Source organism: Patagioenas fasciata, chromosome 4, assembly GCF_037038585.1.
Source record: "Patagioenas fasciata isolate bPatFas1 chromosome 4, bPatFas1.hap1, whole genome shotgun sequence".
Taxonomy (NCBI): Eukaryota; Metazoa; Chordata; class Aves; order Columbiformes; family Columbidae; genus Patagioenas; species Patagioenas fasciata.
The window spans coordinates 39352320-39377985 of NC_092523.1; the positions used below are offsets into that span (position 1 = coordinate 39352320).

Below are 25666 nucleotides of genomic sequence, written 5' to 3' on the forward strand. Positions count from 1 at the left end.
CGAATCGCCGGGTGGCTATGGGCTAATGCTCCAACCCAGCAACTGACAGGCGGACGGGAAAAAAAAAAAAAAAAAGCCCTTAGAAATGCTGAAAAGACCGAGAATGTAGTGAACAAGTAACAAGATATGTCACCTTAATACGCCCTGCGCTGGGGCCTTGCGACACTCTCTCCCATGTATTCCTTGCTCCGTTTTCTCTTCCTGTGTGAGCCTGCCCCGGCACTCATTCTCGCAACCTCACATAACGCTCGAGTGCTCAATTAGCACCTGTCTGAATCCCATATTAAATGTAAATGAGATCTTTGGTAAAACGCATGTTGTTAATATTTTGAAAGGTGCTAATGCCCATAAGGGAGTGCGGATTGCAGTCCTCTTTCAAGTTCCTCGAAGCACCAGCACTTGAACGGTATTGAAATCGCCCCGCTCTAGATTTTATAAATCAACTTTAATTCCGAAAACCGGGGCTCACTTTCGCAATGAACTGCTTGCAGACTGCAGGGCGCTCGGATCTTACCTGCGGCATGTCTGCTCGCTGCTCTCCCCGACCACCTCACCATCCTCTGCACACACAACACCGTCAACACTCTTGAACGTGTATGTGTATATGTGTAAATATGTATATACCTGGTCGGAGATCAAACTAATCTTTTGGGGAATACCTAATAAAAATGGATAATTGTCTCTTCCTAGAGGGAAGAAAAATGAAAAGCAGAAAATCAAAGCGTTGATTTAGTAAAATATGTTCTACACGATGATGTAAAATATTTATTTTTGTTGTCTCATTTACATCCAACGTTTTGGCCACGGATCCATTTCTCTGCAGGTCTGAGGAGGTACAAGACACTAAGTTCTCCATTTCCCGGCTCCTTCTGTTAGTTTCCTGAAAAGACTTTCTTTTCTTCTTCTTTTCAGCTAAAGTAAAGCAAATAAGAATTTTGCATATCCAATCAGTTGTATCATTTGTAAGAATAAATTACAGTAAAGTCGCATTTCTAGTAAAACCTCCTGCCTTCTGTTTATGTTATGCCATTTCTGTTTGTAATTATTTTTATTTTAATTTTATGTCATTTTTAACAGAAGCCAGACCGGTTTTCCCTCCATGTTTTGTACACAATGCTCTCTTTCTCGATAAGATGTTCTTTCCTATCTTTTCGTTTTTTCTTTTAAAAATGTTTATAGTTCCCCACGAGTAGTTCTCCAATATTTCTCTCTTGTATTTTAAGGACTTGTCCCTGTCTTGCTTTATTTGTTTGTGTGAAATTTAGTTTGAAAGGAGATCAGAGAGAGCAGGAGGGGTTTGTAATAAGAGAATGACCAAGTGACCTAAAGGCTGATTATATGTCATTAACTGGAGACTTGGTGTATCCAAATTACCAAAAAGACCTCACTTAGCCAGATAAATTACACCGAGATACGCATATAGGAATTGCGGTCCAGGCTGATACTTCTAACAAGTGTGCAGCCAACATTTCCAGGAATCAGCTGCTGAGTTTTGAGATGAAACCATGTGCTTCGGCCGGTCCCGGGCAAGCGGGGTGCGGTGCAGCAGGTACACGGCAGGACGACACCCACATTTTGGGGCGTGCAGTTAGGGCGAAATTGCAGTTAATTGTCACTGATTCAGAGGTTTTGTTTTTTTTTTTTTTTTTTCAAGCCAAGTGGAGCTGCCTTTGATCTGTGAACGCTGCTTAAACCCTAGCCTTGTTAAACGGAGACTTTCCATTAAGAATGACAACAGAACTGTTGATTTTTGTTAGCCTAAACCCAAAACGATGCCAACCTAACCACTGCTTCCTCCAACGGCTGAATATCAGATGCTGGAGGACAAAATATTTATTAATTAAGGCAATTACATTCGCGAGCTATTTCATCACCACCGACTTCAAGAGCGGTTTAAGACGCTCTTTCCCAGGAAGGTAAACAACATTACGTGAAAAAAAAAAAACAAGTACATGTCTGTATACATACATGTGCGTGTTTATACATATATATATATCGGATAATATATGACAAATCCAATAAAAAGAGACACATTCTGAGTTCACTGGAGAATTTTATACGGTCTTTATTATTGTTCTTCGGAAAAAGAAGGGGTCTTAGTTGGAGTTCGTTGTGTTTTTTTCTTTTATTTCTGATTCCTGTCTAGGGTCTAAATGAAATTCTGGAACCTCAGTCACAAATATAACCAATCCTCGAATAATTGCTTACACATGTAGTGGTAAAATGCGAGGGTCTCGCGCTTACCGCCAATCGTTGCGACTTAAAAAAAAAAAAAAAAAAAAAAAAAAGACTCAGTGTCTTGTTTTTTCTCGTCCCTGCTCTTTTTTTTTTTTTTTTTTTTTTTTTGTTGTTGTTGTATAGACAACGGCTGCGAGGTTATCATGCCCTGAAATATGTGGGCGTTCATTACTGATAATAGTAACGTAAACCAGGGTTCCTCCACCTCCAATGGCAGCAATTAATTCGGGCCTGCTGGGCCCGATTCTGCCCTCTGCCCTGGACGTTGAAATCCAGATTGTGTGAGGGTAACAGAGAGTATAAGTAGGCCCATTAGGCACAAGTCCTTTTCATTAACCCGCACTGACAGGTTGACCTTCAAATGATATTTCTCCGGTGCCTCTTTACAAAATTCCGTTTTCTTGCGGGTTTACGTTCCTCTGCCAACTTCTAAGCGACGGCCCAGGGACAAGATGCGTCGCGTCCCTGGGACACGGGATGCTTCGCTGTCCCCAAATCCGTCCGAGAACGATACCCCCTTCTGACACGTTTGGTCCCGGGTCAATGACATCATGCACTCCATAAATTCAAACGCGTCTCGACTTTTCAAGCCGTGCACCAGGCGTTTGAGCGACGTGGTAGGCAGCCGGGTGGCAGGAGGAAGGAGAGGCACCCTGCAGACCCGACCCCCGGCAGTTTGGGAGTTGTCGGGGAGGAAAACCGTCGGGGGAGACTGTCCTGCCAGAGCTGCGCCTCAGATGCAGAGGACGGGGTGTTCTTGGGGTGATTTTGTGGGTCTGACTGTTTCCTTTAATGAAAACTATAAAGCAGAAGGGAGGTCCCGGTGCTGCTGCGAGAACCGGGGAACGTGTACCGGTCACAGCAGCGCTGGTGCGGGGCCTGCCGCTCCCTCCGCTCCCCTGCCCCGGGCAGCTTCGTGACCCCTAAAATCGCCCCTCCGATATCAGGCGCTCCTCGACGAGAAGTTGCAGAAAAGGAGCAGAAAAGGAGCAAACGAATAAGAAACTCGCCGACGTGCTTTTATGCCCCTGGCCTGCTCATTAAAACGGCCGGCCCGGTGCGCCTGCGGTTCTCCCAGGCAGCTAGCCCGAGAGTCCCCAGCAGATGTGGCTTTCCGACCACCCAGCGTCGGCAACGTCTTTCCCCTTCCCATACGGTTTCGTCTGATTCGGATAAATTAGCTTAATTTGCAATTTACCTTAATTCACACAAACCCGTGCTGGGAAAGGGAGGGAGGTAGGAGCACGGCTCTATTGTTTTGTTATCCCGCCCTACCCTTAGCCCGGAGGAGAGAAGTGACCTGGCGATAAGCGGTCCGGCTGCGGCTGAGCGCCGGGGTAGGGCAGCGAGTGGCCCCGGCGGCGCGCCCGCGACTGGCCCCGCTGAGCGGGCGCCCTGCCCGCCCCACCCCCGCTGCCCCCCGCCGCCACCCCGCTCCTTGGGCTCCAAAGACAGCCCATTCCTCCTGCTCAGCGCCGTGGAGGGCTATCGTGCTGGAGAGGCAAAAACTGCGAGGCAAAACCAACGATATAGCCCCTCACATACACCCCCCAACAAAATAAAATTTAAGAAAAAAAAAACTTGGAGATTGAGGTAGAAAGGGAAAACCAGCCTCGGCACAGTCTCCAACAAAATTTCTTAATTACAGCGAGCTATGGAAGTCCTGTCTGGCAGCAGAGCCCAGATAAGCCGCCACCTAACATGCAACCATTTTGGCAAGGAACTAGGTGACATAAGGCTGTAGCTTTTCCCCTTTCTTTCTGTTACTGTTTTTTTTTTTTTTTAACAAATTATTTGTGCACAAAGAAAAAAAATCTAGTCAATCAATAACTGGAAGATGAGAGAAAACCTAGTCCTTTTTAGAGAACTCTAAGCCTCGTCTTAGGAAAGAGGCTTTGGGCTGCAGCGGTTTCCAACGCGTTGATCAAACAGAAAAGACTAGCCCCTGGCTGGCAGCCTAAGTAGTTAAAAGCTGAGGGAGGACACAAGAGCTGTATTTGCACTAAAACTCGTTTTATAAAACACATAAACAGCTGCTGGGGGACAGGAGGAAAAAAATATATATATAAGATCCTGCTAGGTGCTTTATCTAGAGACCCTCTTTCTCCAAAGCTAATTAAGCAATAATGATGCTAGCTTTGGAGACTGGTGTTCTGATCGATATCTCCTGTATCTTTTATTACTTTTTCTCTGCCTTATGTTTTCCGTTTCCTTCATCATTTGAGATGTTATCAGAGTGACCATAGTGGCTTGCCACAGCGACTGTCACAGTTGCAGACCAGCCTGCAGAATATTGGAAAGCTCAAATAAGGAGAATGCAAAGAAACACAACCCTGTTTGCAAGCCAATATACCTTTCCGGCCTTGACAATATTCGCTTCTTCTTTATATCAAGGACAGTATGGCAGCAAAATAAAACGAGAGAACAGTATAATAAAACGCAGAAACTGGATGTATGTCCACCCTGCGCCCTGCAGCCATTGTGTCCCGAGCGGCAGGCGTACACTGCCCGGCCGCTGCAGGGTTCTGCCCGCATTGTGTGCCAACGGCCTTTCTTAGATTTAAAAATCCTCACTGGAGACCAATTATTTCCTTTGGTTAATACAATATGTACGTGTGTGCGTGTGCATATGTAGATACAGATATCCATCAGTCATTTTAGTTACAAGCATGTGTGTGTATGTATAAGATGTACGTGTATATACATCAGTTCTACATCTGGACTAGCTTTTCACTTTCGTACTCAGTTTACACCCAGACGCACACACATATGCGTATATGCTTATATAAATGTGCGTCTGCGTTCCCGTTCTCTGTTCACGTCTCCTCGCTGGATCCAGTTCTGCACCCCCCGTCCTGCCGGAACGCGGGACCGGCGACCAGCTTCGCCTTCGGTATTTCCCCACCGAGGCCAGCTCCCCGGTACCTCAGTGAGCTGTTCCTTGGCGGGCGGCCTCATCCGCGAAGATAGGCACTTCCCTGCAGAGCTTTCCCTGCCGAGAGCCCGCAGACCCACCCGCTAAGCGCCCGGGCCCCAGCGACCCTCCGTGTCCCGACGGCACCTTCCGGGGTGAGCGGGGCAGCAATCCCTTCTTCGCACCGGCACCTCTCGGGCTCAGCTCGCCTCCTCCCCGCAGGCGCTGAGCTGATTCTCCTCAGAGCGGCATTTTCGTCCTCTTTTCCCCCCAGCCCTTCCTCCCAAGGCATTCCCACCCACTCTTCGATGTGTCCGGAGAGCGTTTGAGCTGCTGCAGAAATTAAACTTGCGGTTCTTGCTGCCTCAGTTCACAGACTCCTCCGTCTCTATCTTTCTCTTTCCTTAATTTATGACCTCTCAACTCCTGTTGACACAGTTTTCCACACTGCCTATATTGTAGGACTGCATTGTAATATACGCCGAATCAGCCTAGCCGTCAGCCAGCACGCATAAGGGTGGGTATTTGATATTTCGCAGCTATTTAGTAATGCTCGGCTCCATTTGAAGATGACGGCAATTCGTCTCGCCTCCAAGTTATCTATGAATTACAATCTGAGGTATATTTACCCTTTGTAATGTCTTCAAGCTTACCAAAGCAAAACACCTAAATAGCTACGGGAGATTTCCTCCTGGCCTGGCCGTTAAAACAAACATTTAACTATTCCCTTTCGATAACTAAACCTGCTTTCTGCAGATGCGGGTCCTTTTTTTGTTGTTTGTTTTTATTGCAGAAGCAGGAATGCAGAGAAATATTTATATATTTGTTAGTAAAAGCTAGAAAATAAGCTCTGAACATGCTGTAAAAAATATTCGGTTACTTACCGATCAGACCAGTTAAACAAGCATGAAACTGATTTCAGGAGCATAAGTGAGTCGAGTGAATACTGGTCGAGGTGCGTAGGCGCAGGCAGCAAGCTGGAAGAGAATCAGTTAGAGTCGGGTTTATTGTTAGTGTTTCAAAGCAATTCTTTCTGGAAGAAAATACCGTCCCTGGCCAAACCCTGAGCTCGGGTCCCTCGGCAAGTCAGCAGCGGCGAAGCCGGAGCCAGTTTTCGCTAACTGGGATCGCAAGCCCGGTGATAAACAAGGCAGAGAAACTTCGTCTCCCTCCTCACGGAAACTAGTGATCTCTTTGTGTATATTAAAACAGCAATAAAAGTATAAGCCGGAGCGCTGCTGGGACATGTCTGTCGCACCGGGCAAGCGGTAAAGTGCCCTCCGAATTTTGTTCCTCGATGGCACCGGCATAAAGCCCTTTGTGAAAGCAACCTTCGAGGGTATCAGGCTCTCACGTAGATTTTTGCCAAGAAATTCCTTGGATCCATACTGTACCTGATTTGAGATTATCCGATATTTAAGTTTTAACGAGGTTGTTGGATTTTTGTTTGTTAGCTTTTTTTTTTTTTTAAATGCAGATTTTACAGTAAGGCATCTGCTAAACACTTGCATTAACCTCTGCCTCCATGATAATTTTTCCCCCCTTGTTTTAATTACATTATGGATGCGGAGGGACAGCCAATCCTAAAAGAGGAGCTCGGCAATTAGCAAGGCGAACATCAAAAAGTTTTACTGCGGAGGGCGGCGGACCCCGCCCCCGCCGCCAGCCATTGGCGGCCGCCGCTTCTGACGACATATATTAACCCGAGCGGCCCTAAACATGTAGCTGTACATGGAGATCGTGCCGGGGAGCCCTGCCAGTGCCCCGCACTGCACCGAGCCCCACCGCCGCCTACCACCGCCGCCCGCCGCCTCTCCCGGCCGAGCGGCGCGGATGCACCAGAGGAAAGCCGGGGCTCTGACCCCCGCGGCGCGGCGGGCAGGGATGCTTGCGCCCTCCCAGCACTGACGGCCCCCGCCACGCAGGGCAGAGGGGAACGCCACCCGCCCGTCCCGAGCCGGGGCCGCATGGAGGGGGGCCGCGTGTAAGTACTACCCGTCCGGGCCGCGGCGGACTTGGCGAGAGCGAAGGGAAGCAAGAGACGAGGAAGATCCCGGGCTGAGAAGCCAAGCCATTTTGTTTTGGTCGACTGCTCTCCATAGTGTTTTTTTTTTCCTGTGCGCGCTTCCTCGAAGACCCGGCCCCGGGCGAGGAGGAGGAGGAGGTGGAGGCACAACGCATGAGCGGCGGCTGCGACGTCTGGGGAGGGGGGATCTCTCGGGCACCCGCGGGGACTCTACAGTAGCGCCCTATGGAGATGCAGCGGGCAGCGGGACAGTGCTGAGGGTTGAGTGGTGGGGAGCATCTCCCGCCGGTGCGGCGGGGGGTGGGGGCGGGCGGGGAGGGGAAACCGTTGTTTTGGGGCTCGGGGGGCGGGGGGGGGGGGTGCGCTAGGGAGCGGGGATGAGTCTAGTGGGCGGCTTTCCCCACCACCCGGTGGTGCACCATGAGGGCTACCCTTTCGCCGCCGCCGCCGCTGCCGCCGCCGCTGCCGCCACCCGTTGCGGCCACGAGGAGAACCCCTACTTCCACGGCTGGCTCATCAGCAGCCACCCGGAGATGTCCCCCCCCGACTACAGCATGGCTCTGTCCTACAGCCCCGAGTACGCCAACGGGGCGCCGGGTATGGACCACTCCCATTACGGGGGGGTGCCGCCCGGGAACGGCCCGCCCGGGCTCGGGGGACCCCGGCCGGTGAAGCGCAGGGGCACGGCGAACCGCAAGGAGCGGCGCAGGACTCAGAGCATCAACAGCGCCTTCGCGGAGCTGCGGGAATGCATCCCCAACGTTCCCGCCGACACCAAGCTCTCCAAGATCAAAACCCTCCGCCTGGCCACCAGCTACATCGCCTACCTCATGGACCTGCTGGCGAAGGATGACCAGAACGGGGAGGCGGAGGCCTTCAAGGCAGAGATCAAGAAGACAGACGTGAAGGAGGAGAAGAGGAAGAAAGAACTGGTCAGTGCTCCGGGACGCGACGGGACGGGGCGGGACGGGACAGGACAGGGCGGAGGGGACCACAGAGGGGAGGCTGCTCGGTCGCCCGCCTGCGCCCCATCCCCGCACGCCCGGCGCACGGCTGGGTCGGGTCGCCGGCTGATGTCCACAGGGGACAGTTAGGTCCCATCCGTCTTTGGACATACCTGAGGACCGAGTGTGGGACAGGGCACAGCCTCAGGCGGCCGACGCAGCATGCCCGGATCTGACCGGGCGGCTGCGAGCGGTCGCGGGGGAAATGCCGTGACAGTAGGGCCCCCGCGGGGGTCCGTTGCCGGGCTTGTGGTTGTCTCGGATCGCAGACTGTGATCCCGCCAGAGACAAGCGTCCCCTCTCTTAATCCAGGGTAAAGACGCGGTTACCTGCTAAACCCAGTCCGGCTTTAAACCATCGGCGATTAATAGGTTCGCAGAGCGGGACTTTCCTGCCCGTGCGCTCTGCGCTTGAACTTTTATGACTTTTAACGGGAAGAGTCATCTTTGACGAGGCAGCGCAAGCCCAAATTCGTGTAGGCCCTACGACGCTCTCGGGCGATATTGTCGCTGATTTCGGTGGCCGCAGGCCCGATGTTTTGGCCCCGTACGTGCCTGCGCCCATCTCCTCCCCAGAGCCCGGGAGGGGATGGCTTAGAGCGGATCTTATGATAATCCACATCTCCTCGCAGATGGCTGGCGCCGCTCGGCCTCCAGCCCGCTCCCCGTGCCTCTGAGCCCTGGGTCCGGCTGTGGAAGGGCAGCGGTGGTGGCGCGGAGCGGGGCTCGGCATAATTCTCACGGGCGGCGGCTTCGCCCGCAGCGAGACCCCGCGGAGGCCACCCCACTTTGTCTCCTGCAGCCCGGAGGCCTCGGCAGGAGCCCAAGTCTCCTCGCAGTTTTCGGTCTCGCAGGGGAGAGTCGACCTACAAAGGCGAGGAATATCTCTAACTGTTTTTTTTCCTCCCCCTCCTTGTTTTTTTTTTTTTTCTCTCTCTTTTTCTGTCCTTTCTCATTCTGTCTCTTCAGAACGAAATCTTGAAAAGCACAGTTAGCAGCAACGATAAGAAAACCAAAGGGAGGACTGGCTGGCCGCAGCATGTCTGGGCTTTGGAGCTCAAGCAATGAGCACGGCAGGACTGGAGGAGCCGTCCTCTTAGTCTCGGTAGCGAGCTCTGCTCTGAGGACTCATTGTATTTGGAATCGTCCAGTTTATTTATGTGCAATTTCTTCCCCAACCCCCCAAAATGTGGATATTTGAAGGAGAGGGAAAAAGCATTCCATATATGAAGAGGAACCTCCAGCTTGGTAAGGGGTAATGTCTCTAATAGTTTCGTGAATGTTATTTGCTATGTATAAAACACACGGGGAAAACAGAACCGTAGAAAAGGAAAAGAAAAAAAAATCCCTCCCTGGCATTAGTGTGTATGTGAAGTGTATCTTTAATACTTGGCCTTTTGGATATAAATATTCATGGGATTATAAAGTTATAGTTCAACAGAAGCAGTTGCACCAATGTTTCGGTTGACTCGGTATTTAGTGTTGTAATTTCGTTGTGGTCGTTCAGTATTTGAAGATGTTTTCAACAGTTATTGGTTATGTGCACTTCCGTCCGTAAGGGAAAAAGTGGAATCGAATTAATATTGAAGGTGTAAACGTTGTAAGTACTCAATAAACCACTGTGTGTGTTTTTTACAAAACAAAAGAAAAAGGAAAAAAAAAAAAAAAAGAAAAATGAAAAAAAAAGAAAAAGAAAACCTAAATCTTTTTATGTTTTATACCTCAAAATGTTTTGAATAACAGCGTTGTTTATGGCTTTTTTTTCATAATATTTAAAATATTCGGAAGTAAACTAAATTATAAAGATGGCTCCTAAGTTTATTTTTAAACAAGTGACTGAGCGAAAGGAGGGGTAGAGGGAGGGATCTCGCCGGCCCCGTGAGTGTTGAACAGAAACCAGGAGTTCAGCTGAATAGGAATTCCTTGTGGTGGTGTTCTCCATGTAGGAGACCGACTTCTAACGGGAAACGGACAAGGGTGCAAACCCCGAACTGATCAGAAATCGTAGAGATGCGCGGTTTTCTTGCCGCCGAAGCCCGGGCGGTAGCGGTGCCAGGCTCTGGCGGGAGCCGAACCCGGAGCGGATCCGGGCGGCGGGGGTGGCCCTGCGAGGGCGGCTTTCCCAGAGGGATGCTGGAGACAGGCGAGGGAGGCCGGAGAGCTTTGCTCGGAGTGATTATGTAGCAGGTAATTTTACGTCAAGGAATAAAGAGCGAACAAGGAAAGGGATTTGCGGGGCGTGGGGGATATGTAAGATTTACAATGAGTTATGGTGAACTCAATATTAACTTTGTGGTTCCCAAAACTCTCCTGGGTTGCACGTTTCCAGTCCGCCACAGCCAGCATTATTTTTTTAAAAAAACTTTTTTTTTTTTTTCCAACTGCAGAATGCACCAGCCCGACCTCTGAGTCTTCTTAATACGTTCATCTACTTCCCCAGTATGGTCTCTCTTTCCTTATATCTGCGCAGTTCTCTCTCTCTCCGTCTGCCGACTCCTTTACCAGGGTCCCGGTGCCAGACCGGTGGCTTTTTTGCTCCCTGATGACGGGGCGACCTGCAGACATTAAGCACTGGGAAATCCGTGGCATCCCTCTATATCATAGGCAGACAAGGGAAAAAAAAAAAAAAACCCAACAAGCTTTTTACATCAAGAATCTGCTCCACGTATTTTTGGCAAATACCGGTTAAGCGCAAGGTTTTCCACGTTTTCCATAACAAAATTCTGGCTCGTATTTTAAACCCTTATTTAAATCATCTAAACTTAAACCAAGCTGGCTCTCTCTCCAGGTGTAGAGATGCATACCTGCCTACCTTCCCCTGCCGCCGCGCCTAAGGAAGTGGCTCCCGACGAGACCCGGCACTAAGCGTAGGTAGATGTGCAATTGCCCATAAAAAGATAAGGGAGCCCCTACGACGTTTCGCCGCCCCTGCTGACAGTGGGGAGGTTGCAGGGTTACAACAACCAGACAAAAGTGGTGTGCCCTCCCTCACGTCGGGTCAGGCAGTCCTGCTCTGCGCTCCGGCGTGGGTCTGTGTTTACAGACACTTGCCTTTGTTTATAACACTAGGAGAGAAGTATCTCTCCCCTTGTTTGCTTTTCCTTGCCTGCTTGCCCTGCTGATAAACTGGAGCACCTCGCACTCCCTCCCCGCCCAAGTTGTTTTTTTTTTTTTTAATTAGGGGACGGAAAAAAAAAAAAAAGTGTGTGTGGGGGGCGAGCAATGGCTGGAAGGGCTGCGATCCCGGGGGAAACCTCCGTGCAGATGTTGTGTCTTCCCTTGACCGAGTCGTTGGGCTGCAGCTTCCCCGGGGGATGCGCGGTGGAGCCGGGGTGCGGAGCCGCCCGCCGCTCCCTGGCCCCGCCGACTGGAGAATCGCCTCTCCGATATTTCCCCATCAATAATTTTTCTTTTTTGAAACGTTAATTTCTTAGAATCGTGAGTTCCTCTGATTCCGCTAAGGATGATCTCTTTTAATTGCTCGCTGATGAGGATGTTGCTATTTTCTCGGCAGCAGTCATTCCCACAGCTAAATCACAAGAACCCTAGACAGGCCGGAGCCGACAAAAATGTAGGTTTTGACGTTAAAAGCTAAATGGGGAAGCAGAAGGTAAATTGATGGTAGACTGGGATGTCAGCGCCTTGGCCCCAGCTCTCCGCCAGCGGAGCCGAGGCCTGATAACAGGCGAAGCGCTGCGCCAGCGCTCTGCCCGCACCCGGGGGCATCGCCGCCCCGGTGTCCTGCCCGGTAATTTCTCGAGGCCAAAACATTTTTGGGAGCTTTCTTTCAGAGGCAAAAGGCACGTAGGAGGAGGGATGGCAGCCTGTCACCTCTGTCTGTAGCATTTCTCTGCGCTGTGCGAGTGAGAGAAAGAAGGAGAGGAGACCACAGGGGGCCGGTGTAGTGCCGCCTGGTAGTTGAAGCCGTGTCCCCACAGACGGACTCATGACCCAAATTTACTAATATTTTAGCCTGTCGCCTTTTTTCACGGCGTGGAGAGTAAGACTCTCTGCGCTACCTCAAGAGAAAATGACATTTTAATTTTTTTTCTTCTCTTTGAAGAGAAACAGCAACTCCCCCGGGTGACACTCCGTCTCCCCTGCCCTCTCAGGAAGTGTCCCCTCGGCTCCCCAGGGTGCAGGCCCGGCTACATGCCCGAAACACGGCAGCTGCTCCCCCGCAGGGAAGGAGGCAAGGACCTCCCCGGCTGCGGCGTGTCCCCCGAGGGTGCCCGGTTTAGGCAAAAACAATGTGGTATTTTAGAGCTCCTCGCGGTTTTGGGAACATCGGAGGCAGTGAGGAGCCGCCGGCGGTGAGATCAGGCAGCCGCTAGCAGTGTTAGATTTTGGGGGGCTCCCTGCAACGTGAAGGACCCCGGTGGAATCCCCAGTCCTGCTCTCGGGGATGTTTTACAGGCCGTCGTTGCTGTCGGACGTGCATGGCATGCCTGTATTCCTGCAAGCGGAAAAGATAGACTGTGGTAGGGCTTTTTTTGTTCGTTTTAGTTTGTGATACGGGTTTCTTTTCACCCCCTCATTCCCATGAGCTCTTCTCTGCATCAAAAGATTATGGCAATAATTAGTGCTAATTTGCTATCGTTGTCAAAGAGGTGTAACAGGGCCTCTCCGTCCAATCCGCAGACACCCGTAGAACAAGAGCCGATACATCCGCGGGCAACTGTAAGGATATAAACACGGCCACGGGATGCCATGGAGACAACGTGAGCTTGAAAGGTGGGCGGGGAGCGGGCGGAGAAGGTTAATAATAAAACCTCTAAGCAAAATACACTCCTTTTGCGCTTGGAAACCTAACCTTAATCCTCCCTTTTCACACATACTCGCCTAGCGACTCACAAATACACCCAGAAGAAACCTCCAAGTAGCGATGGGAAGGAAACGCATTCCGTCTGCCTGCAGACATAATCCCCTCTGCTGTAACGAGGGGCTTATCAATGTTTTATACTCTTTTAATTTGGGATTTTTTTTTTTTTGCAGGCCCTGAAATATATGCCTTTGCCAGGGACCTCCGATCTTTTCTATTTCTAATTGGCCAATTACTGTTCAACTGTTTCAACTCGTCCCATACAATGAAGATTAAAGCAGAGTTGTTATCTGAATTATACATTCACATAAATTCTAGCAAAGCTGGGCGATGCGCCTCTCTGGGAATCTTTGTGGCCTTCTCTCACCCTTACAAACCAGCGTGGTGTGTGTCTCCCTCTTCCCCAGCTCCCCCCGAACACCCAGTTTCCTCTAGAAACGTTGCTTTGATGATCCGATTGTAGAGCATTGATTACAAATTTATACTCAGACACTATATAAGTCTTTATATCTGCTATTAGAGACATCTGGGAATGATTAGAGCTCTCCCTCCCCCGGCTCTGCTCCCTCTATCTTGCAGCGAGGAGCTAGAGACATGTTGACGTCAGATCAGACGGCTAGGAGCCATCCTGCTCTCTACTTGGGTGTAATCACGGCGGCGCTTTCCAAGCTCCGGCCGCGGCCGCCAGCTGGGATGCGGGTGTAGCGGGACGCGGCGCTCCCGCCTCTGGGCTCCCCGGCACAGTTTCGTTTCGAGCCCCTGGAGCCTCCGGCTCTTCTGGAGTTTGCCGCCGAGGTTGTTTGTTTATTTGTCTGTTTGTGACTTAGAGAAAGAAAGAGCGGTGTCTTCCGCGGGAGGGGCTTCTCCCCACAGCTCTCGCCCAGCCCCCGGCCCAACACTTGCCTTATCAGCCCGATTTCTCCCGGCACATTCTCTCACGGCGCTGTCTTCCAAAATAAACATCGAGCCAGGCAGATTTCCACCTTATGTCTTGGCAGGGAGAAATTAGCCAAGCAAAGTGCAAGTTTTACGTGCGGGCAATGGCAGGCGCGCTGACACCCCGCTATCCAAAGTGGTAGTCAGGTTTACAACGAGCCGGGAGAGTTGGAGGTTGCTGAGAAAACAAGACGATTCTCTACCCAAACGGCAGTGCTGCTGGCGAGGAGGTGGCTTTGCACCTGCTATTAAACTCTAATGAATCGCCTCTAATTCAGGGGCTGGCTGACGGTAACGCTGAACAGCCAGCATGGTAGCTGCGGCTCTGCAGGATCCAAAACGACGTTTTCCAGGCTTATTTTCGCAAACATTTTACTTTATTAATTCGTACGCTCCGTACCACGCCTTTTCTTTCTTTCTTTTTTTTTTTTTTCCAAGGAGATAAAAAAAAAAAGTAATTGAATAAATACAACTTGAGCCTCTGCTAGCTGTTCGCAGTCTTGGACGGCTGACACTTGTCCAGCTGTACGTTGCAATCAGTGCTACCACCAGGAAGAGGGGGGTGGATGAGAAAACAGTTGATCTCGTCTCCAGAGGAAGAACATAATGTTAGATTATTTGTCTGAAGGATTAAATTCTTGGGGCTAAATATGCTTGCCAGGTGGAGGAAAAAATAAAATAGCTCCGCGTGACCCTAAAAATAAATTTTAAAATGCGCTAAAAACAACCGCTTCCATTTCTTTGTTTCAGTAGAATAAAACAAACGCTCTAAGGTACCGCAACGCTCCGCTGTGTCTGTCTGTAACCTCGAAAGAAAAAAAACATTTCCTTTCGGAATCAGTGCAAACGGTGTGCTGTGTGCTCGGCTTCCCACCACAGCCACCGACCCCTGGTCTCGGGTAGGGGGTGGGAGTGAAGAATAAAGAAAGGAAAAGTAAGGGGGGGGCGGGAAAGGCACACCAAAATAACTAAAAACAAGCAAAAAAGTTAACACCGCTCGTGAAGCAAACTCGAACAGACAAAAATCCCAGCAAATCCCATCCCTGGGCTTTACGAAAGAGCTCTGACTGGTGACTGACGGCTCTTCTGCAGGCCTGAGGTTGTCGCCTGGGCATCAATCTCGTGGGGAACTCCCGGCCCTGAAGCTGGAGCCACCTCCCCGGGGGAGGAGGCCGATCGGCCCTCGCAGCGGCTGGACCGCGGAGCGGGCCGCATCCGGTGGCCCTGCCCGGGGAAGGCGCAGGGGTCTGCAGCCTCGCCGGCCTGGAGGCTAGGTACGGCTGCAGCCCTGAGCGAGGCTTTGGGAACAGCAGTAATGTATTAGTGAAACAATGGAGATGAGCGCGCCCGCATCTCGGAAACGTTTGTTTGCTAACCGTGAGGCTTTCCAAAGTAGGAACGAGCCCCTGCGTTGCCCAAAGTACTGGGGAGGAAAATGTAAAATTATATTTTAATGTATAGCAGTAGAGTCGTTTTCCCGGCCACGTATATTGAACAAACATGTGGGGATAATAGAGAGTACGATTCTCCTATAGGGGTCTCTATTTGCATGCCATACGTGGCTATAGGCTGAAACAGCTGTGTATAATGAACTTTTAAAAAGCTAAATAAGCATGCAAAGCCGTAGCAGTTTTCTAAACACGGCCTAAAATACAATGAAGTATCCTGCCAGAAAATACAGCAGGCTAAAGATAATAGTAATAGTAATAGTAATAGTAATAGTAATAGTAATAGTAATAGTAATAGTAATAGTAATAGTAATAGTAGCTTCCTCCCTCACCCCAGTCAAGCTGCAAGCCTCCGCAGGTTTGCTGGGACCCCTCCTCGCAGGAAGACCCCGGCAGCTGGTGGGGGTACGAGGATGCTCGGGGGTCGGGCAGCGGAGCAGGGTGGGACCGAAAGGGCTAGCAGGGGCGATCCCAGGCGCATGGCCTGGCCTTGACTGCCTCTCTCACAAATCTGGTTTTCATAGAGCCTAGCAGTAATTACCTAAAGCCATAACTGTCTCCGAAATTATTCATTAAAGTCATTCTGGGGAATCTCGCATCGCTAGCGCTTACATTTATGGCCTTTGCGCCATCCGAGCATGACATCGCCTCTCTCCCTGCTTCTTCGGCGACCGTGCGATTCACACTGCAGCAGAGAAGGGGGAGAGGGGGAGAGTGCTTTCTCTTGCCGTCCCCTCGGTGTGTTTGTTTGCTGGGGATTCAGGTTGCTTTCCCCCTTTTGGCGGCAGAGCGCGATGCAACCCGGCAGACACCCTGGGAGCGAGGAGGGTATTTTGGGGAGTTGCAGTGTTGTGCGGAAGATCATGTCTGTGCCCTGTGGTGCTGTCAGCGGTGACAGATCCCAGATGCAGCCGCTACTGTATGGCAGATTGAGTTTCTCAGTAGAAAACTCTCTCCCTCCCTCCCAAACGTCTTCAAAAACCTTCTCCAGATACTGCGGGTCACTTCGGCTCAAACGGGGAGAGAAAGGAGGGGAAAAAAAGGCTTTCCTTCTCCCCCTCCCTCTCTCTTCCTCTCGCCGAATCTCTCGGGGGTGGGGGCCATGACCGGGCCCTTCCGCACCCGGGGAACCCAGGCCTCCCCTCTCGCCCCCGGCCCCCTGCGAGCAAGCCGCCGAGCACGGAGAGCCTGGTCCAGGTAAGTGAGGGGCGGCGGGGAGCGGGACCGGGGCTGTCCCCGGAGCCCGTCTCCCTTCCCCGGTCGGGTCTCGCTGCCTGGAGGGAGTTGCCTGGAGTTGGGTGGCGAAAGATTCCCCTTACCCCAGGCCGGGGGGCAGAGGGGAATGTGGGGACGAAGTGGCCTCGCCCTCGCCCTGGGCGTGGCAAGAAGCAGCACCCGGAGCCGAGCCGGCCCAAAGTCCGGCCGGGCTCGGGCTACTAGAGTCAACAGAATGGAGGTGAATTCGGGGGCTTTAAAGGGAGACGGGGACGAGAAGACGAGCGGGCGGAGGAGGTGAAGGGCCGCCGGCGGGCGCTGAGCACACACCCGGCCGAGCCTCCGGGAGCAGGGTAAACGGGCCGGTTCCGGACCTGGGGGCTCTGCTCCCATCACTGGCACCGTCATGTGGCGGAGGTCAGGAGCTCCCCCCACCCCCCACCCCCCTCCCCTCCAGCTCTTCCTCGGCCCTGCAAGTAAACGGCAAGAGAGACGGAGTTTAACAGTGCCGGGAAACTCATCCCCGCTTCGAGACATACAACGTGTATCGACATTCCTGTCCTTCCTCCACCATCCCCGGAAAATATTTGCGCCCCTCGAATCAGAGGCCAAGGGACTGAGCTGTCTCCTCCTGGAGCCCTTCTCCCCCCTCGGCTCAAGTGGGTGATGCTTAAGGGCTTGTTGCGGGCTGTGACTGTTTTGCCCTCTCCTCCCTTCCTTAGAGAAGCAATGCACGAGCAATCTGCCTAGCGCCAGCGAGATCTCCCACCAGCGGATGAGCCTCACAAACCCTTAGCACGGCTCCAGGGGAGCTGCTGCTCCCGACGGGTGGTTTGGCGTGACAGCCCTGGGGTGGGGGTGAGCCTTGTGAGGAACACCCCGAATCTCACCTTCCATCACTTCCCTCTGAATGGATACAACCTGATTTTGCTCATGCCTCTTGGAAACGGTTCCTACTAACCCCGCTCTCGGTCTTTCCTTCCCTAGATGAATTGAAAGGCTTTAATTCAACCGCTCGCCCAGCCCCCTCCTCTCTCTCTCTCTTTTTTTTTTTTTTTTTATTTAAGGCAGCTCTTGCCTTTAGCAGAAGTATAATTGTGACCCTGCCTGATCCACAGAGCCTCCTGTTGGGAGCAGTTAGCTGTGGTTGCATTAGGCCAAAGGACCTCCCAAGTGGCGGTGGCCTGGGTGTCATAGGAAGGGACTCTGCACATTGTCCATTCTTTGCCATCAAAGTCCCAGGCACCGTGGAGCCAACAGTTTGGTGGAGCAGGAAAATAGTAAACAACTCTCCCCCCTCCTTTCCCAATCCAGCAGCCCCGCGATCTTCCTGGGACGCAGAAAATGGAACAAACTTTTTCATAACTTCAGCTCTACGGTGTGATTTACATTTCCGACTGCCCTGTCAGATGGGCAGTAGTTTACAGCCTGATAAAAAACACTTCTACAACACCAGAACATGTTTTAGTGGTGTCTTACTATGCAAAAATATTTAAAAATAGGAAAAAGGCAAGAAAATAAGTTCCTTTCTCTGCCTTTTTCCACCATGGCTTTCTGAAGAGACAAATGGGTTGAAATCGCAGCGTAGGCAAAAGGAAAAAAATAGATACAGGCTGAAGAAAACTGGAGTGAAACCAATCTTTGACTTTTGTTTATATGAGGTATATTGTATGTCCACGTTTCTCCTATTTCTTCAAGGCTTTCACTTAATGGATACTTCTACTTTCATGCTTTCGGGCCAAATGCTGCTTGTCTTGTCCCGGGGAATGCTTTCATTTCGGCATGTATCGATTGTGTTTAAACAACTTTTTATTCAACAACTCATTTCTTCTCCGGAGCCTAAAATCGAATAGGTCTGGTAGCGTTTATGAAAGAGGAAGCATCTTTTATTCAGTTCTAATTTCTCTAATATGATATGGAAAACTTTTCAAAATACCGGAGTAATATCGTTATCCTTTCTTGAGAAGCATCCAGTTTGTTCCAGCCAGGCTTCTCCGCTGGAGCATGGCAGGACGGGTCTGGAAACTAATGTACAACATCGCCATCCTGGTAGAGATGATCAAGTTCACTAAATTACAAATATGTGATTTTGGCAAATGGTTAGGTAATAAAATTATCAAACAATTGAAAAAAAAAAAAAAAACAACAAACAGAATAAACCACATGTAGCAATTGTTGCTTTCATGACTTTGGTAATTGTTTACACCTGAATCATAGTTTACTTCAGCCACCGTTTCAAAAGTAAACCTTTAAAGAATTTAATTATTTCCAGTTTGCGGCAATAGAGATGGGGGAAAAAAAAAAAGGAAAAAAAAAGAAAAAAAGAAGTTGTTTAGTGAACAAATGCTGTCTCCCGAGCTCTCATAAAATCCTTTACGTGTATTTCCATCCCGGAGATACAAGCAGCCCCTACGCGTCCCCCCCGCCACACATGGGCGTGCACCGTCATCTGTACGTGCATTTACGACCTAATGAGAGAGTGCTGAGAGTGCTCACATGGGAGGATCCCGCTGCATGTATATATATATACACATATATATATGCGCCTGTGCGTGTGTTCAGTGGAAGCACAATATTGAAGTATTTGTGTGATGTGTGGATACCCTGTCTCCTTCCTTCAGCTCTATAATAGCTCTGTTATTTTTACTAAACGATCAGGATGGCTCTGCGTGACCTCTCGTCATTTAAAACCATTTTCTATCATTGCACGTGTGCCGGGGGGTGGAGGTGGGGAGCGGGGAGGAATCGACAAGTCATTGAGAATAACCGGGAAAGCCTATGATGTATAGCACGTTTTATCTTTATTTAGGCAACATGTCGTTCGCAGGATGGTCTGGGTTTCCATGCGCAGTAGGGGCATGAAGCACATCCATCCTCTGGAGAAGCACGGGGTCGGGGAGCTCCTGCAGCTGGAGGGAAGCAGGACAGGCGCAGGGCAACCTCTCCTTCCCCTTCTGCCATTTTCTGCCTGTCAATTCGGCACTTGCTGGGGAAAAAAAAAAAAAAAAAAAAAAAAATTCGCCGCTACAAGAGGTCCGCGGTGGGCGCAGGGAGCACCCCCTTGTCCCGGCCAGAGCCCGCCTTGCCGTGGGCACTGCCGTGCGCTGCAAGCGGCAAGTTCTTGCAGTATTTCATTGTTCCCTCTCCTTAAATCGCCCTCAGCCCTCGCGCCAGATCTACCTCGGCATCCTTTGCGTAGCACCCTAGTGTGCGCTGTATACCGGGGCCGGGGTGGGATTTAAATGACTCTGAAACCGCCGGTTTGGCTTCAGGAAACCGGCTCGGGCTTGACTCGGGAGGAGGGGGGCGTGGGTGGGTGTGGAGAGAGAAGAGCAGTGATTTGATTTGGGCAGTAGCCTTCCGCATGCAGGGTGTGCCCCCTCCCTGCGCACCGTGGACGGCCCGCGCATTCTCCGCGGATCCCTCGGCCCCAGTGGAGGGAAGGGGTGGCTGGAGAGCCCGGGTCTGCCCGCCTCGGGTCACCCTTTTCTCTGCCCAGCCGGTGCCTGGCGCGACTGGCGTCTGCGCTCACCGAGCGGGGGAGTGCCAAAGAAAAAGAAAAGAATATCCTCATACATTTTTTTAAAACTTTCTGGATCTTACTTAAACCAACCAGTAACCTAAAATCACTAGATCTGTAAGGGTTTTATACGCACCCCCTCTCCATGACCATAGTAACACCTCACTGGTGCGTTAGGTGCTAGCTATAGGAATATTTGAATATATGAATGTATGTGGGGGCATGGACAAGAGATATGCATTGCCTTGGGTTAGGCGCTCAGTCCTCAGCCTCTTTTTTTTGTCGCTGACTCCCGCTCTGTGAAACAGCTGTTAGAAATAACTTTTCCTGACGGACAACCATCTCGGAGGTTTTTTTATCTCTTTCCCCCCTACCTTGGCTGAGGGAAGAGAATATCATGCTGGATACACACAGGCGAGGAGGCACATTAACTGTAACTCATTTTCTAGAGGTAAATCACCTCAAGAGTGTGCTTAGCCACACTTATTTCTGATGGCTGATCATCGCAATAGGTGTCAATACTGTTATATTTATTACGTCATTTACAATACCATTACTCACGCGCCTTTCTTATTTTTGAAAACAAAGGTATATTTTTGCTCTGTCGAGCCTTAAGAGGACAAGTACTAAGGTAATATTAAAAGAGTACAGTTTATTAAAGACGGGCAGCAATAGTTCCCACTACAGCGCCTCACTAAAAGCTACAAGAAAAGAGAGAATGAAACTTTATAAGGTCATATACTATATTCTGAATGAATCTAAGCTGTATAAGCACAGAAAGTGTTTAAAACTTTAACATTTCTCTGTTATTTCTTTTGCATTTGTATGGCTTAAAATAGACAAACTGGTCATTTTGTTTGATTGTACATATATATAGTCATATATATATATATACCATGCCTCTCAAAGAGATCTTTGGCACCTGTTGTAAGCTTCAAAAAAGGAGACCACGCTGTAAATGCTTTCTGCATTTTTTTTATGATGAACACTATTCTCAGACAAAACAGCCACAGGAAAACTTAATTAAGGAAACATCCTACGAAAATAGCCTCTAGGATGAATTAATCTTCAGTTGGGATGAAAAAGGTGCTGGATTCGCCCCGTGTTTCCCAAGTGGACACTTCCGAGCAGACCTCTGGCAAATTTTGCATTATTTACTTAAATTCAGTGGAGACTAGTTTACTGGATTTGCTTGCCTTTATTTTTACTTGCAGCATAGCAGGACGGAAAGATCGGGGCAAAGCATGGTAAAATTAGAAGGGTCTGCAGGGATAGTCAGGAAAATACCGTTTTCTCTTTCGCCAAAGCAAAGACTACTTGGGGGTTTCTTTCCTCGGGTTATGTGCATCCACCCCACGAAGCGCCTGCCTGGTGCTCAGCAGGGCTGCCCCCGCAGCCGGTGCCCGGTGCCGCCGGAGCCCCCGCACATCTCCCGAGTGCAGGGGCGACGCGTCATCCCCAGCCCCCGGCTGGCGGCGCGTAATGGACGGGGGGGGACGAAGCAGGCGTAATTGTTTTATCGACAGATGTTGTCCTGGTATTTAAAGGACTAAATCCCAACTTCCAGGCACACAGCTGGGGTATGTTGTATCCTATCAATTAATAACAAGGAGGCATTCTGGAAAGACTCATAAGGATATTTATTTTAAAATGTGTGCTGAAAAGATATATGCCGGGGGAAAGGGGGACAGGGTTGGGCGTCTCGAGTTTTGTTTCTAAGCCAAAATGGCACAATTTGAGCTGTGAACAAATGGTTTCCAGAGAATAGTTATTTTCTCTTTCTTTTCCCTGCAAGAAGTTTTTTTGAAGTTCCCGAAGTTTTAAACGTTAAATAATATTAATACAAAAAAGAATACTTCGGGGCTTCTTGTTGTAATTTCGAAGAGCTGGCATGTGTGGTTTCTTTCTCTCTTTTTCTTTCTCCCTTTCTTTCCTTTTCTCTCCCTTTCTCTTTTTCTTGCCCTCTCATTTTTCCTTATTTCTCTCTTTGTCCCTTTCTTTCTTGTTTTTGGAAACTCGTTTCAAATGGACTGTGTTCGGGATATGGTTGCACGTAAAATAAATAAATAACACAATAAATAAAGCAGGCTCCTGTTATGACAAGTTCCAAGCCAGAAAAAAAAAAATACAAGTGAAAAAAAAAAAAAAGCCCTTGAGGGAGGGAAAAAAAAAAAGTTTAATAACAGAAACTGTCAGTTGTGGAGTTGTGGGGCAGCGGTGCAGGGCTCACCTCTCCACCAGCACCACCGCGGCGAAGCTGCCGGTGCCCCGGGCACGCCGGAGGACGGGGCGGAAGCGGCTCCCGGGAAGGAGGACTTGCGGGATCACCCCGCAGGGTTTGTCACCGTCAAAGCCTCTGGAAAGACAGCAACACTGGGAATCGGCATCTCGGCAGGATGGTACTGTTCCCTTCCCGTCGCTTTTCTTACTTTCATCTCTGCCAGCGTGTTAAACTGTTGCGAAAACAACGAGGGATCTCGACAGCTTTCTGTGAGGGCTGGACGCTTCCTGGCACCTTTAACTGGGAGTTCTCCAGGCTCCGGGGGGTGTGCCCGCGGCTCCTGCCCGCCTGGGGCCGGTCTCTGCGTGGCGCCCTCGTTACCCCGGGCCAGCATCTCTCTCTAACCAACGAACAATGCCATCCGGCTTTTCCTGGGCGTATTTTTCTCCAGAAATCGAAAGGGGAAAGAGAAAAAAGGTGGTGGTGGGCAATTGTGCAGAGTCGAAGTCTGAAGACGGTTTGTTTCTCCGCAGAACCTGGGAGGGGTTTAAGTCCGGCCCGTGGGGGAGAGACGATCGTCAGCTGAGAGTGGGGCAGCTCGGCCTCCCTGGGGAGGGCTGGGGGGAGGCCCAGCCGCCCCGCCGGGGAGCCGGGCTGGCAGCAGTTCCTTCGGTCGGCGGTAGCCCCCCGCTCCCATAATCGCTTGCATGTGGCTGCACCCCGAGCAGCCCTGCTCCGAGCCGTGGCAAATACCGTAACAACTCGCGTGTCGTAAATTACAGAGACCTCACCCTAGCAGGGAGATGCCGGGGAGGCGTCCGGTTTGTCTGCAGCCCTGGAAGGCACGGGAGGAACCGGGTTTGCTGCTTCCCTGATTTCCCTTTATCCTGTCTCCCCCTCAGCCGCCTCCTCCACGGAGGGTGATATTACAAAGACTCACTGACACGTTTCGGTGGAAGGGAGCATTTCTGTCTTCTTTCCTCCCCCGTTGTTTTTTTATTTTTAAGCTGTTAACTCCCGTTTATGATCGAAATGTTACTCTGTGCGTTTTGTTTCATTCTGGCTGCCATTGGTTGGCCTGGGTTTAATCAGAGGGAAAAAATGCTCGCCACAAATGTAGCTATTGTTTGGCTGGAAGGACGGGGACAGGAGGAGGAAAGCAGAGATGACGGGAGACGGTGGGACCAGCCACCCGTCTCCCGGATCCCTATTTCTGTGTTCAAGCTTTTCCCAAAACCGAACTCCATCTTTCCCCAACCTGCTTACAGTGATATGCAAGGGAGTTGGGGGCATGTTATCTCAGGAACATAATACTAATAAATGTGCTCATATGTTGGACATTCTCCTTGCCTGTTTTATGGGGTTTCGCTGGTGATGCTTAATGGGTTGGGTCACCGAGGCTGATGCTAGCGAGGTTATTAGGATTAAGTAACCTAATGAATCGTGTGGCCATTAACGGGCATTGAAAGAGGGTAGTTTTCCCTGTAACCTGGTCTTCTGCCTCTTAACACGGGCAATTATTTTTAACTGGCCCTCAAATCACGGGTCGGAGGGGGGGTTTTGAAAAAAAAAAAAAAAAAGGCGCACTCTCTGCTGATCAGAAATGGATTTTTTCACAGGAGGAGCTTGTCTTTTTGATCTCGGGTTCCTCGGAGCAGCTGGTCCAGCCTGACACAGTGTCTGCTGCCGCCCTGCCCGGTTGGTGAGAGCGCAGCGGCCGGCGGAGGAGCCGCCGCCGATGCCTTTCCCGCAGTTTGTCGCGGGCACAGCTCGGGGTGCGGCTCCGTGAGTACTCGAGGATTTTTATTTTTCCCCAGAGGAGTGTTTTTCTCTTTATGCTTTTTCCGCAAGCCAGGTAAGCGACGCGACGCTCGATTCCCTCTTCAGCTGTCAACCCCGCACCGCTCTCCCACCCCCGAGGCGCATCGGGAAGACTTTGGAGTCTCCTTCCTGGCTTCCCCGCCCCGCACTCCAGCACCGCCACCGGGCCCGATGCGACACGACCCCGGGGGGCGGCGCTGGGCGGACGTGGAGGCCGGTCAGGCGGCACCGGAGCCAGTGGTTTGCCCGCTCACCCCGGGGCAGGCGTGCTCGGGAGGAGGGCAGGTTGGCAGGAGCGAGCTCTTGCGCCATCCACCGTCCTCTCCGACGGGGAGAAACCAAATAGTTTTTTGTTCTGGTTTTTGGGTTTGGTTTTGTTTTGTTTTGTTTGGTTGGTTGGTTGGTTTTTTCTCCCAGGCTTTAATATTACGCAGGGGGATATTTTTGTAAACCCAGTTGTTTGTCCCGCCTCGGGAGAAGGAAGCATCTGAATGTGGCCACAGTTTACAGATCGTAATGCTTCCTCGGGGAAGCCGTACCAGCGGTGTGAATCGCTTCTTCAATTAGAATAGGTGTGAAGGGCTGATTTAATTTGATCACATCTGAAATATTTGTCCTATGTTTATTTTTCGGACCGTTCACACTTAAAAAAAAAAAAAAAAAAAGTGGCAAGAGGGTGTTGGGAAAAGAGACCGCAAACTTCTGGCCAGGCGCCTCTGGGAGCACGACGGTGCCTACGCCGCGCAGCCGTCTGGGAGGGGGTCCCCGGGAAGGACCCAGAGCTGCAGGGCCGCAGCAGCTGGAGGCAGAGCAAGGCCCGATCTCCGCAAAATAAGCCAGGAAGCCCCGTCCCGGCGAGGCCAAGACCCCTTCGTCAGAGCTGTTACCGAGCTATTTGACGCTGGCACGGTGACAGGGGCGAGCGAGCTGGTGGCAAAACGCGATGCCGTGTTTTCTAGCTATAAAAGTTCGTGATCAAACGGAGAGAGAAACCGCACCTGCCGGGCTGCCTGACCTGCGGCTGCCGCGAAGGGTCTGCTCCTCGGGGGGGCCCGGCGGCGGGAGCAGCGCAAGGTGTTCGCCTGCAGAGGGAAGGAAAGCTCCAGCCCGCCTGACTTGGAAAGCCTCCACTTTCCCACAGCTTTTTCAATCCCAAATACTTTTCACACCCTGTTAAGAGTTAATACCACCGAAACCGCTAAACGCTTCCATGCCTGTAGGTACGCCCCGCCGGGGGCTGCGCCTGCCGGCCGCCAGTCCCCGGGGACAGACCGGACCGCAGCGGCAGGGAGAGCCGCCAGATCCACGGAAAGGGCTCGTTTCCCTGGTGGAAATTCCTTAGATGCTTCCTTCTTAGGCTAACACATCGGGCCTGTTTTCTTTGCAGGGACTTTGGAGGGCAGGGGAAGGGAAGGATTCCCGTGATACCTTTTCGGGAAGAGCGAGGGGATACTGCCAGAGCCGCTCCAGCTTCCTGGGTAATGTTTGAGATGCCAGTCCCT

The 25666-nt window shown here is 50.9% G+C and overlaps 1 protein-coding gene and 2 long non-coding RNA genes across 4 annotated transcripts; 1 reads left to right on the top strand and 2 right to left on the bottom strand.

Moving 5' to 3' along the window:
- Nucleotides 1-738: 738 nt before the first annotated feature.
- On the bottom strand, nt 739-6700 carry LOC136101185 (uncharacterized). Its single transcript, XR_010651313.2, has 3 exons — nt 6547-6700; nt 6037-6129; nt 739-912 (listed from the first exon to the last, which is right to left on the bottom strand). It is a non-coding gene; the product is annotated as an uncharacterized lncRNA (long non-coding RNA).
- An 831-nt stretch (nt 6701-7531) lies between these two features.
- HAND2 (heart and neural crest derivatives expressed 2) lies at nt 7532-9987 on the top strand. The gene is made up of 2 exons (XM_065837091.2): nt 7532-8110; nt 9151-9987. Exons 1-2 carry the CDS (start codon nt 7556-7558, stop codon nt 9247-9249), a joined length of 654 nt encoding a protein of 217 aa, XP_065693163.1. The 5' UTR covers nt 7532-7555; the 3' UTR covers nt 9250-9987.
- A 2731-nt stretch (nt 9988-12718) lies between these two features.
- On the bottom strand, nt 12719-16113 carry LOC139827806 (uncharacterized). 2 transcript variants are annotated; one of them, XR_011738799.1, is made up of 2 exons: nt 16000-16113; nt 12719-14738 (listed from the first exon to the last, which is right to left on the bottom strand). It is a non-coding gene; the product is annotated as an uncharacterized lncRNA (long non-coding RNA). The 2 variants fall into 2 exon arrangements; XR_011738798.1 differs by having other exon boundaries at nt 12719-14745.
- Nucleotides 16114-25666: the final 9553 nt, after the last annotated feature.

Bases quoted from the DNA above. Each gene is read 5' to 3' on its own strand.
- HAND2 (XM_065837091.2), top strand. From the start codon at position 7,556: ATGAGTCTAGTGGGCGGCTTTCCCCACCACCCGGTGGTGCACCATGAG. The intron at 8,111-9,150 runs GTCAGTGCTCCG...CTGTCTCTTCAG, and splicing joins AGAAGAGGAAGAAAGAACTG to AACGAAATCTTGAAAAGCAC.